The sequence below is a fragment of the Mesoplodon densirostris genome, chromosome 3 (assembly GCF_025265405.1).
Source record: "Mesoplodon densirostris isolate mMesDen1 chromosome 3, mMesDen1 primary haplotype, whole genome shotgun sequence".
Lineage (NCBI taxonomy): Eukaryota > Metazoa > Chordata > Mammalia > Artiodactyla > Ziphiidae > Mesoplodon > Mesoplodon densirostris.
In genome coordinates this window covers 980,421-998,914 of record NC_082663.1, presented here as the reverse complement: position 1 = coordinate 998,914, position 18,494 = coordinate 980,421, and the positions used below count along the sequence as shown (strand labels likewise).

Below are 18,494 nucleotides of genomic sequence, written 5' to 3'. Positions count from 1 at the left end.
ATGAGTAAGAGCAGGTGCTCTGTGGCACTGATGTCTTCCGTGGTGGCCACAACTAAGGAGGCCAATGCCACGGGCCCGAAGGCGGTGGAACTCGTCCTGGTCAAGGAACAAAATGGGGTGCAGCTCACGAACTCCACCCTCCTCAACCCCCCGCAGAGCCCCGCACAGGCCCAGGACCGGGAGACCTGGAGCAAGAAGGCCGACTTCCTCCTCTCGGTGATCGGCTTCGCTGTGGACCTGGCCAACGTCTGGCGGTTCCCTTACCTGTGCTACAAAAATGGCGGCGGTGAGTGCGTCCCCCCCTCCCTGTGCCCTCCTGCCAGCCAGGGCCACAAGGCTGGCATCTGGAGGAATGTGGCCTAAGTGGGATGCAGTTTCCCCAGATGAACGTCCTGGAACTGTAGACGTAGAGCTCAGAGTGGTCTCCTTCCCTGACTGTTCTCTCCAGCTGAGGACACTGAGGCCAGGAAAGCAGGATCCCCGAGGGAGTGGTCAGAGGCACCGTGGCTCTGCTTTCTGTTTCCAAAGGTGACTTTCACTTTGGAAAAGAAAATTCTCCAAGGCCCAGAGAATGGTATCTTTGGCTGATTTAACCAGTGTTTACAAAACATGCAGAGGCCCTAGGCAGTTGCCGGCACCAAAGATGCCCTGGGAGTGTGCCCGTCTCCCTCCCCCTGCACAGCCAGTCCCAGAACTTCCATGTGTGGGCTTGAGACAGAAAACTAAGAAATGGGCCAGGGTCACCCCCAAAATTCAAGCTGAGAAGCAGTTAGGTTGGTGCCTGTTTCCTGTGAGTCCCCCGACTCTGCTACCCCCTGTCGGGGGTCACTCCATGCCACACACTGGTGGGGGGGCTTCGGGAGACTTCCTTGGGGAGGGCCTTCCAGGGTGCCTGTGAGTGGGTCGGCATTTTGGCACCCCACTTGAGGCCTAAGCAGGTACAGAAGTTGCCCCAAGACAGGCATCACTCTGGGGTCTCCCTGTCTCCCCCGCCCCTCCCCGGAAGAGAGCCGAGACAAAGCCCCCTTATCTGAGGTGCAGCGAGGGGGCTTCAGGAGGCTGAGCCTGCGGGGGCCTGAACTTTGTGCCCTGAGCAAGGCTGCAGCCCTGATGGAGGCAGGCTCCAAATGCCAGGGGCCAGGCAGGGTCACATCCCGAGGATTCACAGCTCAAGACGGCAGACATCTCCACAGCGTGGGGGAGGGGGACACGGGGCAGGCCCCGCCGCGCAGGCCGGGAAGCGACAGCACCCAGGAGCAAAGCCACGACGCGGGCTGACCCACAACTTGGGGGGGGGAGCTGACCGGAGTCCTGCAGGGATGCGCTGGGGCATGGATGACAGCGGGGGCCAGGCGTGGAGGCGGGAAGCTCACCACCCCTGCCTGCAGGGAGCTTCAGGGAGAAACAGGGACAGGAGACGGATGACGACAGTCGTGCCCAAGACACATGTGGTCGGCTGGGGTGGCTGAGCCCTCGCTCCAATGACAACAGGCCAGCCCATCCTCGGCCCCAGGCTGACCGTTCTGTCGTGTCCCCCAGGTGCCTTCCTGGTCCCCTACCTGTTCTTCATGGTCATTGCCGGGATGCCGCTTTTCTACATGGAGCTAGCCCTCGGGCAGTTCAACAGGGAGGGGGCTGCCGGCGTCTGGAAGATCTGCCCTATCCTGAAAGGTAACGGCGGGGGCGCCCCCTTGCACCTGGCGTGCTGTGGACCAGGGCAAGGCTGGAGCAATTTTGAAGCAAGTCAACCCCAGCTGTGTGCATTCAGTCCTGCTTTGCTAGGTGTCTAGGCACGTGGACACATCCTTTTAATTTTGGCCCTACTTTAAAGATCTGTAATGACTAAGGATTTGAGTGTGTCTCCTTGTTCCCAGGTGAGGCCAGCCTGCAACTGATGAGTAGTGGTTTGTCAAAGTGCTAAAATAGTAGAAAAGATAAAAAATACTCCTATCTCCGGATCTGTCATCTGTCATCTATAATCTGTCATTCATCTATCTATCCCCCTCCCTCCCTCCCTCTCCTTCCTCTGTCTCTGTCTCCTCTCCCCCTCCCTCTCCCTCTCATTCCCTCCCTGCCCCTCCCCTCCCCCTGCCCCCTCTCTCTCATACACACACACACACACACACACGTGCACATACATAAGCACACACACACCAAGTAGATACGAAAGGCACTCAGACCGCCAACAGCAGAGGAATTCTCTCCTGTTTTCTTCAAAGACCTGCCAATGAGTCTTGCAAGAAATGGGAGGCTGCTCCATCAAGGCGTGTCCTCCAACTGGGGTCCTGGAATTACTATTTGTCCCCGACACCCTCTTCCTGCTGAAGCCAGCTCTGGGGAACGCTCTGGAGTGACCTGGCTTTAGTGGTGGAGAAGGGGGCTGTTGTCCCTCTTGAGGCCCGAGGATGCTCCGTTTCAGGTTGTCTGGTTAATTGCCTAAGATAACCCCCACTGTGTGTACGGCATGGAAAACACCTAGTTTATCGACTATAAAATAATTTATTATATTTTGTGGTCAGTAATATTTTAGTGTGGTTTACCAAACTCTGCCTCTTTCTAAAAAGGAACTTTAAGTGGCTTAAAATTAAAAATGCATGCAGAGTTAATATTAAAAATACTGCACAAACTGAAATTTAAGAAAATTGACCTTAAGAGCTGTGATTGAAGTTCACACTTGGTCTTGAGCTTCCTGGTAGCCGGACAAAAGAGGAACACGTCGCGTTTTCGTTCATATTTTCACTGGAAGTGTTAGAGGGGACCGAGCCCGCCACCTCCTTGGGAGGGACGTTTCCCGTGGCACAGAATAATAGAAGAAACGTGTCAGGTGGAGCTTTATTTAGAGTATGTGATGATGTATGAACACTGATCATTCACTGAACAAGAGCATTCTCAGAGCAAACAGGGCAGTGGATTTCGTGTGGCCGGGTCTTAAGTGACACAAAGGAAGAACTTGACGGCAGGGTCGGTGAGGGGCTGCCCTCGGGCGGCCCAGGGCCAGGGCTTCCTGGGGCTCTGTGGTCCTGGACGACAGAGCTCAGAGGGACCGAAAGAATGGCTGGTGCTCGCAGCCACATTCCTAGGAGATCGTTCCTTCACGCAGGCCTCTGCGGCAGCTGGACAGCAGCGCCCTTGGATCGGGGACCCTCCGGGGCTGGTGTGCTGCGGCTGATGGGGCAAAGCTCACGTGCCCTGGGAGCCACATCAGCCCGGGGCACCCTTGTCCCTCTGCTGGGACAGCGAGAAACCTGGCCTGCCCAGCGGAGGGCTATCCACACGGCGGTGGGTTCAGAAGGCAGAAGCCGCTCTCTCTCTGACCCTGGATTGGATCTGCTTTAGTGTTTGATCAAAGGCTCCGTTGAGTTCCCCAAACTTCACGTGGAGGATTTGGTGTGCAGCGTTGTCACCTTCCAAAGATTTCCGGGCAGGCACCCACAGCCAGCTCACCACCACGGAACACCTTCCGTGACACACGGGAAGCAGCGTGGCTTCCCGCCGACGTGGCTGCCGGGGCGAGTTCACGGGGAGCCAGCCTCTCCTAAGGAGCTCAGGAAGCAGAAGTGCAGTAAAGTTATTCCACGTTGATGAGTCCACGTCGGAGAAGGCCTTCTGAAGGCACAGTCTGGGTTTTGTCATCGCTGCTACTGAGCATGTTTTCCAAGAGGGACCACGTACCAGGGACTGTTTGCTTTTAAATAAATCACTCCTGATACTGGATCTGTTTAAGATCTACACGTAAATAAATTGTAGTCCCTCTCTTTTGGCTTTCAAAAGAGGAAAGAGAATTTTAATGAAGTGTCCTGAGCAGGAAAATAGCTTCTCCGAAGGACTAGACCCATAAAAAACAAGCCAAGCCACTCCCCGAAAAAGTCGGCTTGAAGGCAAGCCCCTCCCCGGCCACAGGCAGGCAAGACGGGACAGGGCGCCCACCAGGTTCTAAGGCAGTGAAGTTATAGTTATAGCCCAAACTAGTCCTGGCAACAAAGCCGGGAAAGAATGCGGAAACGAGAACTCTGCATGAAGCCTGATACAGTCACCCGCAGTGATGGGACCCAACAGTGCTTGTCCAGCACTGAATAGGGAGGAGGTCTCACTGCCAGACCATCCGTCCACCACAGCCAGGATGTCGCGTCTCCAAAGACTGCTCACCACTCTGTTCTGCTCCAGGAGCCAGGATCCCCTCAGGGACTGTCACAAATTCCAGGGCTTGTGATCCTGGAAAGGGACTCTGACAAGCCCTGGGGGCCCCTGTGTGGTCATAGGTGACCCTTGGAGACCCTGGATGGTCATGCGTGGTCCTGGGTGATGTTGGGTAGACCCAGCTGACTCTGTTTGCCCTGAGTGGCCTAGAGGGGCATGGTTAGCTATGGGTGGCCATGAATGGCCCTGGACAGCTCTAGGTAGCCCAGGTAGGCATGGATTGTCTTGGAGGCCCTGGATGGTCCTGGATGAGCCTGGGTGGCTGTGGAAGAGCGTGAAACACCCTAGTAATCCTTTAGTGACTATTGGTGGCCCTGCGTGGCTCTGGGAGTCACTGGGCATCCCTGGGTGACCCTGGATGGCCTTCATGGCCCTATTGGCATGGGTGGCCCTGGGTGGCCTTAGGTGACCCTGAGTGGTTTGGAGTGGCCTTTGTCGACTTGGTGTTTTGTATCCTTGGGTCTTCCTAGATGGCCCTGGGTGGTCCTGGGTGCCTGCGGATGATTCTGATGGTTTTGTTTGGCCGGTGGCCCTGGATAACCCTGGGTTGAGTTGCCCTGGGTGACCCAGAGTGGCCCTAGATGACCTTAAGTGAGCCTGGATAACCCGGACTGGCTGTGAGTGACGGTGGACAGCCATGGATGGCCCTTAGTTACCCTGTATGTCTGAGGGTGACTTGGCTGTACCAGGGCGTCCCTGGATAGCCCTGCATGTCTGGATAGACGTCAAGGGCCACGGATGGTTTTGGAAGTGGGCAGCCCCTTCTCTGACCATGACGCGAAGTCTGGGACCCACCCTTTCCCTCGTCTTCTGGCGTGTCTGAAGGCGCTGCCTGGTTTTGGGACAGCCCAGGTGGAACTGCGACCCGTGAGGGGAGGGGCAAGGGTGAGCTGCTGATGGGGCCATGCTCTCCCCACCAGGCGTGGGCTACACGGTCATCCTCATCTCACTCTACATCGGCTTCTTCTACAACGTCATCATCGCCTGGGCACTGCACTACCTCTTCTCCTCCTTCACCACGGAGCTGCCCTGGACCCACTGCAACCACACCTGGAACAGCCCCCGCTGCTCCGACGCCCGCGCCCCCAGCTCCAGCCCTGACCCCAATGACACCTTCAGGACCACCCCTGCCGCCGAGTACTTTGAGTAAGTGGGGGCCTCGGGGTCTGAGGACACCCCGGGGGTGGGGGGGGGAAGCCGGGCCAGCCACCCGCCCCTGCCGCCTCCCGAGGATGGGGGGAGGACCCCTCGCTGGCCTGTGCCGCGTCCCGTCCCTCTGGGCTCTTGTGGGCGTATTTCTGACCCCACCTCCAGCAGCTCAGCACGGCTCCTGCAGGGAGACCTCGCAGGGAAGGGAAACTGGATGGGCTGCCCCACCTGCTCCCTGCGGCCCTTTGGGGTCTTTTGGGGGGGATGGCCTGTGACCCTGCAGATGCCGCAGGGAGGAAGTGTGTGGGGCTGGGCTCCGGGGGCTGCAGCACCGCCTCCAGAGGGGGCCGGGCTCCCCTTTCCCAGTCACCGCCCCCTTCTCCCTCTGCTCATGGTCCGGCCTCCAGCCGGAGGCAGGATCATCAGACAGTTGCCCGAGGTCTTCCCTGAGGGAAGGCACTGTCCCACTCCTGGGGCCTGTGGAGCTGGGTGAGATACCAGGTGTGCAGGAGAGAAACTGAGCCTTCGGGCACTGGGAGAATCTGTCGTGTGGGAGTAGGAGTGACACCGCCAGAAGGGCAAGGGGTGTTCATGGAACCTGCGGACATTCAGCATCTGAAGTTGCGTGTTTCAGATACTCAGGGTCTAAGTCCTTTGCTCTAGAATCCCCACCGCACGTGGGGAACGTATCTCCAGGATTGGCTGCTTCAGAAAGTGGCAGGGATGGGCAAGAATGGAGTGAGGTGGGGGTTTGGGGAGCCTGGGGGGACCACCAGAGGGATGGGGTGCCTTTCTCAGGCATTATTAGGAAGATCATGGTTAGGGTGGGGACGAGGGTTGTGTGTGATGGGACTTTAATTTTTTGGAAGATACTCTTTTTGGCGGTTTGGGATTAGAGAGTGAAGGAGTCTGGGGAGGGCAGGGAGGGAGGTTCCGTGAAGGGGGGGAAGAGAGGGGCCGCTGAGAACCCGCCTGCCCGGAGGAGGGAAAGTCCAAAGCCGGGGGGTGAGGGCCTGGGTCTCCAGGAGCTCTCAGGAGGGGGCAAACAGGTTTCAGAGGACAGGCTGGAGACGAGAGTCCACCTGGGATGGGTCCCGTTAGATCTGCCTGAAAGACACCAATGAGGACGTACCTGCGAGAAATGGAAACCCAGGCCCTGTCACCTGAGTGTGTGGGCAGAACTCAAGAGTGACAAGCAAGCAAGAAATGATAGATTCGTCCAAGTAAAAGCAGAGCATTCATCAAAGTTGCTTGTGCATCTTAGGAGCTTGCTGCCGGCCGGTTCCTTACTGCATTTCCCAAACTTAAGAGCATCTCATGGACAGGTCAAAGCCCGGGCTGCAAGTACTCTCACCAGTGGCCCAGCTCTCAGGTTTAGTGTGTGATGGGAGACGGGGGACCAGAAAAGAGAGAGGGAGGGGTGGGGACCCCTGCATCAGAAAGCAGAAAGGGGAGACACAGACATGGCTGTGGACGAGCGCCTGGGAGCATCCCACCCATCCCACCACTGACAGACGTGCAGAGGTTTAAGTTATCCTTTTCACCAACAAAACGATGGCTAAGTCTTCAAGCTAGCGTGTCTTTTACAATTTTAAGATGGATTTTGGTGCAATTTAGAACGTTTAGAAAGCTTTAAGAGATATCAAATGTGCCAGGTGAGGCCATTTGGGGATACTTACCTTTTGTTTGGGAGGTGTGGAAAGAGTTGATTTATCTAAGTGATTTTTCAGATGAGAAAAATAGAGGGAAAAAACTGATTAGTCAATGATTTATTATTAAGAATGCTAGAAGGAAACATATGTGATAGGTGAATTAAAAAAAAAAAAAAAGAGCTCACTAGTGAAGTCTGTTTGGAAATTCCAAGTCTGGAAGAGAAAGACTGAGCTAGAAAGCTGCCTGAACCCTCCATGTAAAGGGCTGTTAGCAGGAGCAGATGTCCAACCGTAGTTGGAGGTGACCCTGGGACAAAGGTGGGGCCTTTGAAGGTTTACAACGAAGTCATAGATCATTAATGACACGATGAGTTATTAAACTGAACTGATGACACACCAGGTGATTTCACTAACGGTGGTGACTGGGTTTTCCTGAGACAGGCCCCACTGACTGTCAGGTCTGCAAGGGTTTTCTGGAATGTAAACCCACTTTATAAAGTGGATCTTTGCGGAAAGCATTACATCTTCTTGAAGGCACATGTAATTAGGGAGCTCACATCCCACCACGAAATTCCAGGATAACTATAATCATTGAAGTAGTAAAGCTGTAAGTGCTACAAAGTGCATGTGGGCTTTGGAAACCCCAAAATTGGCCCCTGTAACTCCAACTAGTGTTAAATTTCCCTCAGCTCCATAAACACTTATTAAAACCACCTTCACCTACTTTCTAATATAAATTAGAAAGCTATATATATATATATATATATTTTTTTTTTTTTTTTTTTTTTTTTTTTGCGGTACGCGGGCCTCTCACTGCCGCGGGCTCTCCCATTGCGGAGCACAGGCTCCGGACGCGCAGGCTCAGCGGCCGCGGCTCACGGGCCCAGCCGCTCCGCGGCATGTGGGATCTTCCCAGACCGGGGCACGAACCCACGTCCCCTGCATCTGCAGACGGACTCTCAACCACTGCGCCACCAGGGAAGCCCAGAAAGCTATATATTTAAAGCTACAAACTTGCCTCTAAGAGACTGCTTTAGCTGCCTCCTGCACATTTAATATGTTGTGTATTAAAGTATTCCCTGATCTGCCTTGTGATTTCTTCTTTGATTCACAGGAGATTTTTAGAAATTTGTTGTTTGACTTTAAAATATTTGGAGGTTTTCTAGATATATTTCTGTTATTGATTTCTAATTTAATTCAGATTTGGTGAGATAATATATTTTAAAACCTCATTATTCCTAAATATACTGAGATTTGTCATATTGCCCAATATATGGTTTATCCTGGTAAGTATTCCACGTGCACTTAAAAAGAATGTGTATCCTGCTGTTGTTGGGTAGACGTGTTGGCTAGGTCCTGTTAGCTCCTAGTGCTGTTTAAGTTTCCTACACCCTTACTGTTTATTTGTTCTATCAGTTACTGTGAAAGGTGTGTTGAAATCTCAATTATAATTGTGGATTTACCTATTTCCCTTCACAGTTCTATCAGTTTTTGCTTCATTCATGTATCTTAAAGCTCTGTTCTAAAGTGCACACATGTTTATGAATATCAAATCTTTTAATTGAGTCCTTTTCCATTATGAACTGTCCCTCTTGGTACTATTCCTCATTCTTTTTTTTTTTTCCTTTATTTTGGCTACGTTGGGTCTTTGTTGCTGCGTGCGGGCTTTCTCTAGTTGCGGTGAGTGGGGGCTACTCTTTGTTGCAAGGCGTGGGCTTCTCATTGTGGTGGCTTCTCTTGTTGCGGAGCACAGGATCTAGGTGCACGGGCTTCAGTAGTTGTGGCATGCGGGCTCAGTAGTTGTGGCTCGTGGGGTCTAGAGCGCAGGCTCAGCAGATGTGGAGCACGGGCTTAGTTGCTCCGCGGCATGTGGGATCTTCCTAGAGCAGGGCTCGAACCCGTGTCCCCTGCATTGGCAGGCGGATTCTTAACCACTATTCCACCAGGGAAGTCCCTATTCCTCATCCTGATTTGTCTGATATTAATATGCCCACATCATATGATCACTCCAGATTTCCTGTGAATAGTGTTTACATGGGATATCTTCTCCATCCTTATGTTTTAAACCTATATGTATCATATTTGAAGTGGGTTTCATGTAGACAGCACAGAGTTGGTTCTTGCTTTTTTATTCACTATGACAATCTCTGTCTTTTAATTAGAGTGTTTCCAATCAATAATTATCAGTATGGTTAGGGTTTAGTCTTCCATCTTGCTTGTCCCACCGGTTCATTGTTTCTTGTTTCCTCTGTTTATTTTCTTTGGAATTAATTAATTATTTTGGCTTCCACCTTATCTACTCCATTTGCTAATAAGTTCTAGCTCTTCTTTTCTTGTTTTGTTTTGTTTTCTTGGCCACACCACACAGCATGTGGGATCTTAGCTCCCCGACCAGGGATCAAACCTGTGGCCCCTGCATTGGAAACGTGGAGTCTTAACCACTGGACCACCAGGGAAGTCCATCTAGCTCTTTGTCTTAATTTTTAGTGGCTATTACAGGGTTTGCAATCTACGTCTTTAAGTTATCACAGTCTACCTTCTCCTGTCAGTGTGGCCCTGGGCCAGGGCTGGGCTTCTGTGGGCTCCCAGCGTGCGGTGGCCCACCTGCTCTTCTCACCTGGAGGATGGGCCCTGCATCTCCACTAAGGCTGGAGTCCTGGCCTTTCTGGGGGTGGGGGGCGAGGGGGGGGTCTCCAGGCCCATCAGGCCAGGTCCCTGCTGCCATGCCGAGTGGGGGAGGCAGGTCTCTGCACAAGCACAGCCCCCTGTTCCAGTTCTGGGCATGGAGGCAGCCCCCCCAGGACACCCATCTCCTTCCTCTCCAGGCGCGGCGTGCTGCACCTCCACGAGAGCCAGGGCATCGACGACCTGGGCCCTCCCCGCTGGCAGCTCACATCTTGCCTGGTGCTGGTCATTGTCCTGCTCTACTTCAGCCTGTGGAAGGGAGTGAAGACTTCCGGGAAGGTGAGGCAGCAAGGCTCTCCAGCTGGGGAGTGGACAGGTGGCCGTGGTGGGTTGGGGAGTGGACAGGTGTGCCATAGTGGGTTGGGGAGTGGACAGGTGTGCCATAGTGGGTTGGGGAGTGGACAGGTGGGCCATGGTGGGTTGGGGAGTGGACAGGTGGCCGTGGTGGGTTGGGGAGTGGACAGGTGGGCCGTGGTGGGTTGGGGAGTGGACAGGTGGGCCGTGGTGGGTTGGAGAGTGGACAGGTGACCTGTGGTGGGTTGGGGAGTGGACAGGTGGGCCGTAGTGGGTTGGGGAGTGGACAGGTGGCCATGGTGGGTTGGGGAGTGGACAGGTGGGCCGTAGTGTGTTGGGGAGCGGACAGGTGGCCGTAGTGTGTTGGGGAGTGGACAGGTCGCCGTGGTGGGTTGGGGAGTGGACAGGTGGCCGTGGTGGGTTGGGGAGTGGACAGGTGGCCGTGGTGGGTTGGGGAGTGGACAGGTGGGCCGTAGTGTGTTGGGGAGTGGACAGGTGGGCCGTGGTGGGTTGGGGAGTGGACAGGTGGGCCGTGGTGGGTTGGGGAGTGGACAGGTGGCCGTGGTGGGTTGGGGAGTGGACAGGTGGGCCGTAGTGTGTTGGGGAGTGGACAGGTGGGCCGTGGTGGGTTGGGGAGTGGACAGGTGGCCGTGGTGGGTTGGGGAGTGGACAGGTGGGCCGTAGTGTGTTGGGGAGTGGACAGGTGGGCCGTGGTGGGTTGGGGAGTGGACAGGTGGCCGTGGTGGGTTGGGGAGTGGACAGGTGGGCCGTAGTGTGTTGGGGAGTGGACAGGTGGGCCGTGGTGGGTTGGAGAGTGGACAGGTGGCCATGGTGGGTTGGGGAGTGGACAGGTGGCCGTGGTGGGTTGGGACAGGTGGCTGTGGTTGAAGAATGATGTCAGGAGAGTGCTTTCAGCGTGAAGACAAGCACAACAAAATATTTTTGCTGATGAAAATATTTTGGTCATTATCTGGGCGCCCAAAGCAATGATGACCAGAATGCCCCCGTCACTCGGGCTAACACTTGCAGTGACTTTCCAGCACCTGAGTCTTCTGATGGCCACAGGTACTCTCCTCCACTTCCCCCACGGCCCAGAGTCCATCTGTCACAAGTGATCCAGTGCCCATTTGCACAATCAGTGCAAAGCACTCACATCTCCCTCATCAGGAATTCAGCCACTGCTGCCTACTGCCATGGCCCGAATGCAGAGAAGGAGTGCTCCTTCCTTGCCAAATTGTTTGTCCTGTTTTAATCCCTGGGAAAGACAACATACAGGATAGAAGGCACTGGACAGTCTTGCTCCAGGAGGCATTTGTTGAGCTGGTGTCCTGTGACTGATTGGGACGCCGGGCTTCCCAATCTGAGGCCCCCCTCTCTGAGCACAAACCATGAGGGTGACCCTGTGCCCAGCCATGCCAGCCGGTGGCCAGTGCGCCCTGGTGACACTGTGCCCTCCCCAGGTCGTGTGGATCACAGCCACCATGCCGTACGTGGTCCTCTTTGCGCTGCTTCTGCGAGGCATCACCCTCCCTGGGGCCGTGGACGGCATCAGAGCGTACCTGAGCGTGGACTTCCATCGGCTCTGCGAGGCCTCGGTGAGTACGCCCTCCACTCGCGGCCCCAGTCCACGTGGGGTGTCAGATGCGTCATGGGGCTCTACATCCCAGGCAGGAGACCCCAAAGGCTGCAGCTGGGCAGCAATTCTCACTCACCCCGCCGTGTGCTGGGCCCACCCAGCAGAGTTCCCCGTCCAGGTGAGAAGGGGCCATGTGGGCACAGTGAGCAGCTGAATGGACCGGAACAAGGACATTAGGGGACCAGGTCACCTAGGCTTCTACAGGGAGAGAGCGGGCGTCGGATGCCCCGCGACCTCTTCACTGTGGGCCGTGCTGTCCCTGGAGGAACGCTCCCAGCTCCTCGGATGAGCACCTGGGGGCCGCCCGGTCTGTCCCCGAGGGTGTTGCTGCTCGACTGGACCGCAGCCACGAGCTCTGGTCCCGGATGCATCCTCGGAGCTGGGCTGAGGCTGCGTGAGCTAGGGCCCCCCCTCGGGGAGCCAGACCTTGATGGTCAAACACCCCGGCGCCCCCGGCATAAAGGCGTGACGTGACCGCATCGTGGCCAGAACTTAGTCCACAGTCAGGCTGCGGGTTTCTTCGGCAAAGGAAGAAGCAATTCTGGGTTGAAATATGAGAAGACAACCTCGTGAAGAGAAGAGGCTCGGCGGGGCAATGGCGGGGCGGTGGGGGCTGGAAAGAGAGACAGGCAGCAGCATCGCAGGGAGACGGGCCCAGAGCAGGGAGGCTGGGTGGGCAGCAGGGTCACTGGAAGATCAGGTGGACTGCACTGGGGCGGGGGGGGGCCTGTGGCCACCCAGGGAGGCTGAGCTACCGGAGCAGCACGAGGGCGAGGGCAGTCTGGGCTGGGGTGTGGGGCCGGGGCCTGACGCTGCCAGGTTGTGCGAGGGTCGGCTGTGGGGCTCATCGGGCCGGAGGAGGCACCCCCTGGGGCAGCAGTGGGGAGGAAGGGCGAGAAGGGGAGGCAGGCGTGTCTCCGACCCCAGGGGCCCTGGGAGTGGGGGGCGCCGGCAGGGCGGAGGTCGGGCGCCGAGGGGCAGTGAGAGGAAAGCGCCACGGCCTCGGTGCCACAAGCGCACAGGCCAGGGCAGCCGTGAGCAGTGCCGGGCACAGGCCGGGCAGCCCACCCGAGGACCGAGGCTGTGAGGGCAGCACACGGGTCTCCACGGGAGGCTAAAGGGAGAGTCCGTCCAGCAGCGGGTCCCGGGCCCCACAGCTGCAGAGCCAAGCCCGGGGAGCTGAGAGGGCAGCAGGGCATCCGTCCTCGGGAAAGCCCGCGGCAGCTGGGGGGTGCTGGCAGGAGGAGGTGGCCTCGGGCGTCCAAGACCAGCTGGGCGTGATCTGGAAGTCAGGGAGAAGTGGGGCGTCAGGCAGGAAGGTCAGGCAGCACGAGAGTGCGCGAGACCGATGCCAGGGGTGCAGAGGAAGCAGAGGAGAGTAGGAACCGGTGGTTGTCACGAGTGAGGTAGATTGGCGGATGGATGAGACAGATGATGGAGTCCAGGTGGATGGACGATAGATCACAGACAGGCAGCAGGTGACGGACGATAGATCACAGACAGGCAGCAGGTGACGGACGATAGATCACAGACAGGCGGGCAGCAGATGACGGGTGGATGACGGAAGGACAGGCGTAGGTGGTGGGCGACGGAGACACACAGGACTGGACCTGACCTGAGTGTCCCCGCCTCTAACAGTCCCATCAGCTAGGGAGGGCAGGAGCAGAGACCAGGACAGAGCAGGCCCACAAGCACTGGGCTCCTGGGAGACCGCGGTCCCCAAAGGACAGGTCTATGCAGTCCCCAGCTCGGAGGGTGGGGCCGTTCCTGGTCCCTCCGTGGGGTTCTGGCTGACTTTGCACCACGTCCTCCAGGACAGGGCAGGGCCTGGGCCTCACCAGCTTGGCGGCCGTCCTGAGCTGTCCTCCCAGAGCTGCTCCGGGCCCAGGGGCTGCCTGTACGCCCTCTCCCAGGCTCAGGGCAGCCTCCGTCAGAGACCAAGCAGCCCCGGCACCCTTCCCCTGGGGCTTGGCAGTGGGGGGCCAAGTCCCACAGGCCCCGAGGGGATGTGGTTGGGGACTGGCGCAGATCGGGGCGCAGGGCCCCAGCACCATCCCAGGCTCGTCCCTGACCACCCCCTGGGGGTTCAGCCATGGTGGCTCAGTCCAGAGGGGCTGCAGGGAGGGGCCTGGCCAGGTCCTCACTGGTCCAGGCCGGGTGGGAGCGGAGGTTCCACTGAGGGGCCTGCCCAGCACGCGGATGGGTTGGAAGTAACTGTCGGCTCCGCCCTTCTTGTGCCCCTGGCACCGGGGACCCTGTGCTGCTCTGACGTGGAGGCTGCCCTGCATCCTGGGGGCCATTTCTAGATCCCCATGGGGATGAAGGGGACTGCCTTCGGGGTCAGCGTCACTGTCCTCAGTGGCATCCAGAGGCCCTGCCCTTTCAGGCCATCCAGACTCAGTTGTTCATCTGCAGCTCTCGTGGAGCTGCTCCATCGGACAGGCGGGGTCTAGGCTGGGACTGACAGAGTGCTGTCCAGGAGGGCCCCATTCCAGCAGCAGAGAGGAGGACGGGAAGTAAAGGAAGGGCAAGTCCAGGTCAGTTCTGAGAGGCTGCCCAGGCGGGTCCCAGGGTGGACCGTGGCCTGGCTCTGGAGCTGGGTCCTAGGAGCGGCAGTGAGCAAAGGCCTGGACAGATGGCTGGGAGGCGTATCCTGATGGGTGAGCTGCACGTGCAAAGGCTCTGGGGTGGCCACTGCCCACGGTGAGGACCTGGGGTTGAGAGGAGATAGGAGTCCCCCGGCGACACCGGCTCCTGCCTGCAGCTACCTGCCCAGACGAGCTGGCTGATGACCAGCACAAGGGGGCCCCTTGGCCCCCTGCCCACCCAGCCACTCTAGGCCTTGAGGTGGGAAACATGCTGTCCCCAGTGCTGGGGTGACCCCAAGACTGGGCGTGCTGCCCAAAGGACCGAGCACCACTGGTCCTGGCGTGTGGGCTCCATGTCCAGCCCCCTCACTCGGTCACACTCAGGCCAGCTGCCCTGTGTCCCCAGCTGGGGAGCTCTGGAGTCACCGCCTGAGGACCTCGGCCCACAGGCCTGCCCCACGGGCTGTGGGGACAGCCCCCAGGACCTTCCAGCACAGCAGGTCTGGCCAGTCCCCCAGGGTGGGTTTCCACCCTCCTCATCCCTGCCCCAGGCTGTGCAGGGCCAAGGGGGGCCTACATCACCCTGACCCAAGGGGGTCGTGTGTGGCCTTTAAAATAGCTCCTCGGTCCAGTGTCGACTGCAGGCCTTCCCTTGTCACGGATGTCAGCACCCGGATGTCACCTGCGCCACCCCCAGCCAGCGCACAGGGTCAGAGCCACGGCCGGCTCCCCAGGGCTTTCTTCACGTCCCGCCGTGTGCTCACCCCGTGCTCACCGTGCACTCACCCTGCACTCACAGTGTGCTTCCATGGGAAGGACAGAAAGTGGGTGTTGGTGGGCACGCGTCCGACTGAGGCGCGCATGTCACACAGCATGTTCATAAATGACTGCTGTTACCAGGGTCACGGGCCAGACCAACCCTCACCAGCTGGAGTAATGGGAAACCGCAGGTCCTGCAACAAGACGCAGCCCCCCGTGTATCAGGCTCTCTCGGGCCAGCGACGCGGGAAAGGTTTACTCCCTGAGATGGCATTCGCTTGTTGACAATGATGTCGAGTTTAAGTTCGACCCTGTTCCTTGGAGCCCCTGGCATCGAAGGTGCGGCCGTCTGTGGGACCACCCCATGACCGCCCCCTGTCCTTGGGCTGGCTGAGCCCCCCCGCAGGGACCTCTCACCGCCGCTCTGTCTGTCTCCGTGCCCCGCGCAGGTCTGGATAGATGCCGCCGTCCAGATATGCTTCTCGCTGGGAGTGGGGCTTGGAGTACTCATTGCCTTCTCCAGTTACAATAAGTTCACCAACAACTGCTACAGGTGAGTCCTGGGCTCCCGCGAGAGGGTCTGCAGAATCAAGTGGGGACACAGCTGATCTGCGGGGGCATCGCTGACTTTAGGAAATGATGTGTCCCTGGATGAAGGGAGGGGGAAATGAGCTGTGCTTGCAACTCTAAGCCAAATGGCTTTTAAAGTGGAAATTGAACAGGGAAGCTCGAGGCACAGTGTTGATTGTGGCTTTAAGGGAGCGTCGAAGCAGTGAAGATGCTGATCACCTCGCTGGGAGGAGGCGTCCCGGACCGCCCCCCCCCACCGGCCCAGGCCCCTTCCTCTGCCCCTCCTCCATCCCCTGTCCCACCCAGCCGGCCTCATCCTCCCAGCACTCAGGGTCGGTCTCCTCCCCCACGTGCCCCACGAGGAAGGGCCTGCATGTGTGCCCACCTGGCCTGCACCTAGGGATCCTGGGCCCCAGGGGCATCCCAGACTCTGTGCAGAGGCCGCCGGGGACCCGGCACCAGGACAAGCAGGAAAGTGGCTGCACTGTGCACCCAGAGCTCTGGCAGCATCTCAGCTGGGGCCGCCCAGCCCGGATGACCTGAGTGACCCGCAGCCACTTGCTGGCCCTGAAATCCTTCTGAAAACAGAGAAAGAATTTCATCCAGGACTGCTTTCTTTGACCTTCGTGAGCCTGTATTTATTCTCTTTCATATCACGAGGATAAAAATGCGGTAAAAATACAAAGGCGGTGTGCACAACAAAATGGCCAGACTGACTACTACCCAGAGGGCCACACAAAGGTGGAGTCTGGATGGCAGGGCCAGACAGCCCCTGCCTGAGCCCACCCTGTGCCCACCTGGGTCTGTGCACCCTGCCAACATCCTTCCACTCGGGCACCAGGAGGGCTGACCCCACACTCCCCCCCACCCGCTCTCTGAATTCTCAGCCGTCAGAGTGGGGCCCACAGGCCAGCAGCATGGGACCCCCAGGAGCGAATGGGAAACACAGCATCTGGGGCCCAGCAGACCCGCCCCGTCAGAACCTTCCTCTTAACAAGCTCCCCCAGAGACATCTCACAGCCCCGCCTGGCAGCCCCTGTCGAGCAGGGGTAGGGACCCCTGTGGTCGTCTGTGCTGCCCACCTGGAGCCCCAGCTTTGCTGGTGGGACTGTCTCGCCTTCAGCACTGAGTCGGGAGTCCCAAGAGTCCCTTGGTCCCCAGGCAAACATGGATGGGCCGTAGGGCCTGGCCCAACCAACGTCTGGCCAGAGCCCAAAGCCGCTCAGTGGGGGGTCCAGGTGGGAGGTCCTGTCACCATCACCCGGTGCCAGCCTCCCTCCCGCAGGGCAGCCCTGGACAGCCTCTGGGGCTGCAGGAGGGGCTGGCCTGCTCACTGGGGAAGCGCCCACCCGGAGCTGCCTGCCCCAGACGCAGTAAATTACGAATAATGACTGGAAATTGCAGCGGCTCCAGGCCGGTTGCTGAGACGGCACGTCTTGTTCCTGCAGAGACGCGATCATCACCACCTCCGTCAACTCGCTGACGAGCTTCTCCTCCGGCTTCGTGGTCTTCTCCTTCCTGGGGTACATGGCCCAGAAGCACAGTGTGCCCATCGGGGACGTGGCCAAGGATGGTGAGTGCCCCGGGGCAGGCAGGTCCCCCCTACCCCGCCCGCTCCCGAGGTTCAGGCTGCCCAGTTCTCGACCAGTGTTTTCCCTGCAAACCTAGAGGGAAATGCACAGGCCTCCAGAGCCCTTCCCAAGAGCTGCTGATGCGACTCAGAACAGGATCCTGGGTGCAGCGCACCCACCGCCTCCCCGCGCCCCCCGCCCCTGCCCCCTCGGACCACCGTGCTGCATGCAGAGGCTGGGGCATCTTTGCCCCTTGTCCCAGTGCGCCTTGCAGAGGCCACTCGGCTGCAGGACGAGGGTCTGGCTCCCCTCACTGGGCGACCCCCGCCGTTGTTTACACCTGGCCAGGGACGTGAAGCTCAGGGCTCCGAGTCGTTCCAAGCGGCACGGACCTCGGTGTGGTCAGCCAGGAAGAAGCTGGGCTGGTTTGGACATAGCAGTTAATCTGTTCCAAAGCTTTTCCTCCAAATACCCAGTGGCCATGGCACGTGTAGATGGGATTTGGATAATAGCCGAGAATCCCCTGAAGTCTCTGGACGCGGTGACAACAGAGACCCATGTTCCCAACCTGCTCACCATGCCGACACGGACACGGAGTGTCTGCAAACTAGGAAGTTAGCTGAGGGAGAGTGGGCGGGGGAGGGCATGGGCCCAGGTGACACAGGGACCAAGCTGGGCCCCGCAGGAGAGAGCCCCCAGGGTGCTGGGCAGAAAGTCACGGCTTAGGCAGCCTGAAGCTAGGTCAGTCCAGGACCCCAAGGCCTCCCGCGACGGCTGCCACCCTCACCGGCCAGCAGGATCGTTCTGTGCGTGAGCCAGGAGGGGCCTCCCCCCGAGACCGTCCCGGTCAGGGGTGGGCCCCTCCCTTCCCCTGGGAAGCCCCTCTTCTCCGGGGGGCCGGGGGACTGATCTCCTCCTGGTCTTCTCACTCTTGAGCAGGAGGGTGGCCTTCAGGGCGGGGCTGAGGGGGACAGACGGCCACCCCCACCTGCGCCCTGAGCTCTCAGCAGGTCGGCCCCGTCAGCCCATCCAGTTCTTGAGAATTTGAGTGCTGGGAGCCGCACTTTTTTTGTTTTCAATTTTTGAATTTTATTTTATTTTTTTATACAGCAGGTTCTTATTAGTCATCAATTTTATGCACATCAGTGTATACATGTCAATCCCAATTTCCCAATTCATCCCACCACCACCACCCCCGCTTTCCCCCCCGGTGTCCATACGTTTGTTCTCTACCTCTGTGTCTCAATTTCTGCCCTGCAAACCGGTTCATCTGTACCATTTTTCTAGGTTCCACATATATGCGTTAATATACGATATTTGTTTTTCTCTTTCTGACTCACTTCACTCTGTATGACAGTCTCTAGATCCATCCACGTCTCAACAAATGACCCAA

General features: G+C 58.0%; 1 protein-coding gene across 1 annotated transcript in view; it reads left to right on the top strand.

Annotated features, from left to right (window-relative positions):
* The window catches only part of SLC6A3 (solute carrier family 6 member 3), a 33,608-nt gene continuing 15,114 nt past the window's right edge, over nucleotides 1–18,494 (top strand). The window contains exons 1-7 of the mRNA XM_060091569.1: nucleotides 1–286; nucleotides 1,540–1,671; nucleotides 5,118–5,343; nucleotides 9,824–9,962; nucleotides 11,438–11,572; nucleotides 15,410–15,513; nucleotides 16,979–17,103. Of these exons, the coding sequence (XP_059947552.1) occupies nucleotides 1–286; nucleotides 1,540–1,671; nucleotides 5,118–5,343; nucleotides 9,824–9,962; nucleotides 11,438–11,572; nucleotides 15,410–15,513; nucleotides 16,979–17,103 (1,147 nt within the window). The remainder of the gene's footprint in view (nucleotides 287–1,539; nucleotides 1,672–5,117; nucleotides 5,344–9,823; nucleotides 9,963–11,437; nucleotides 11,573–15,409; nucleotides 15,514–16,978; nucleotides 17,104–18,494) is intronic.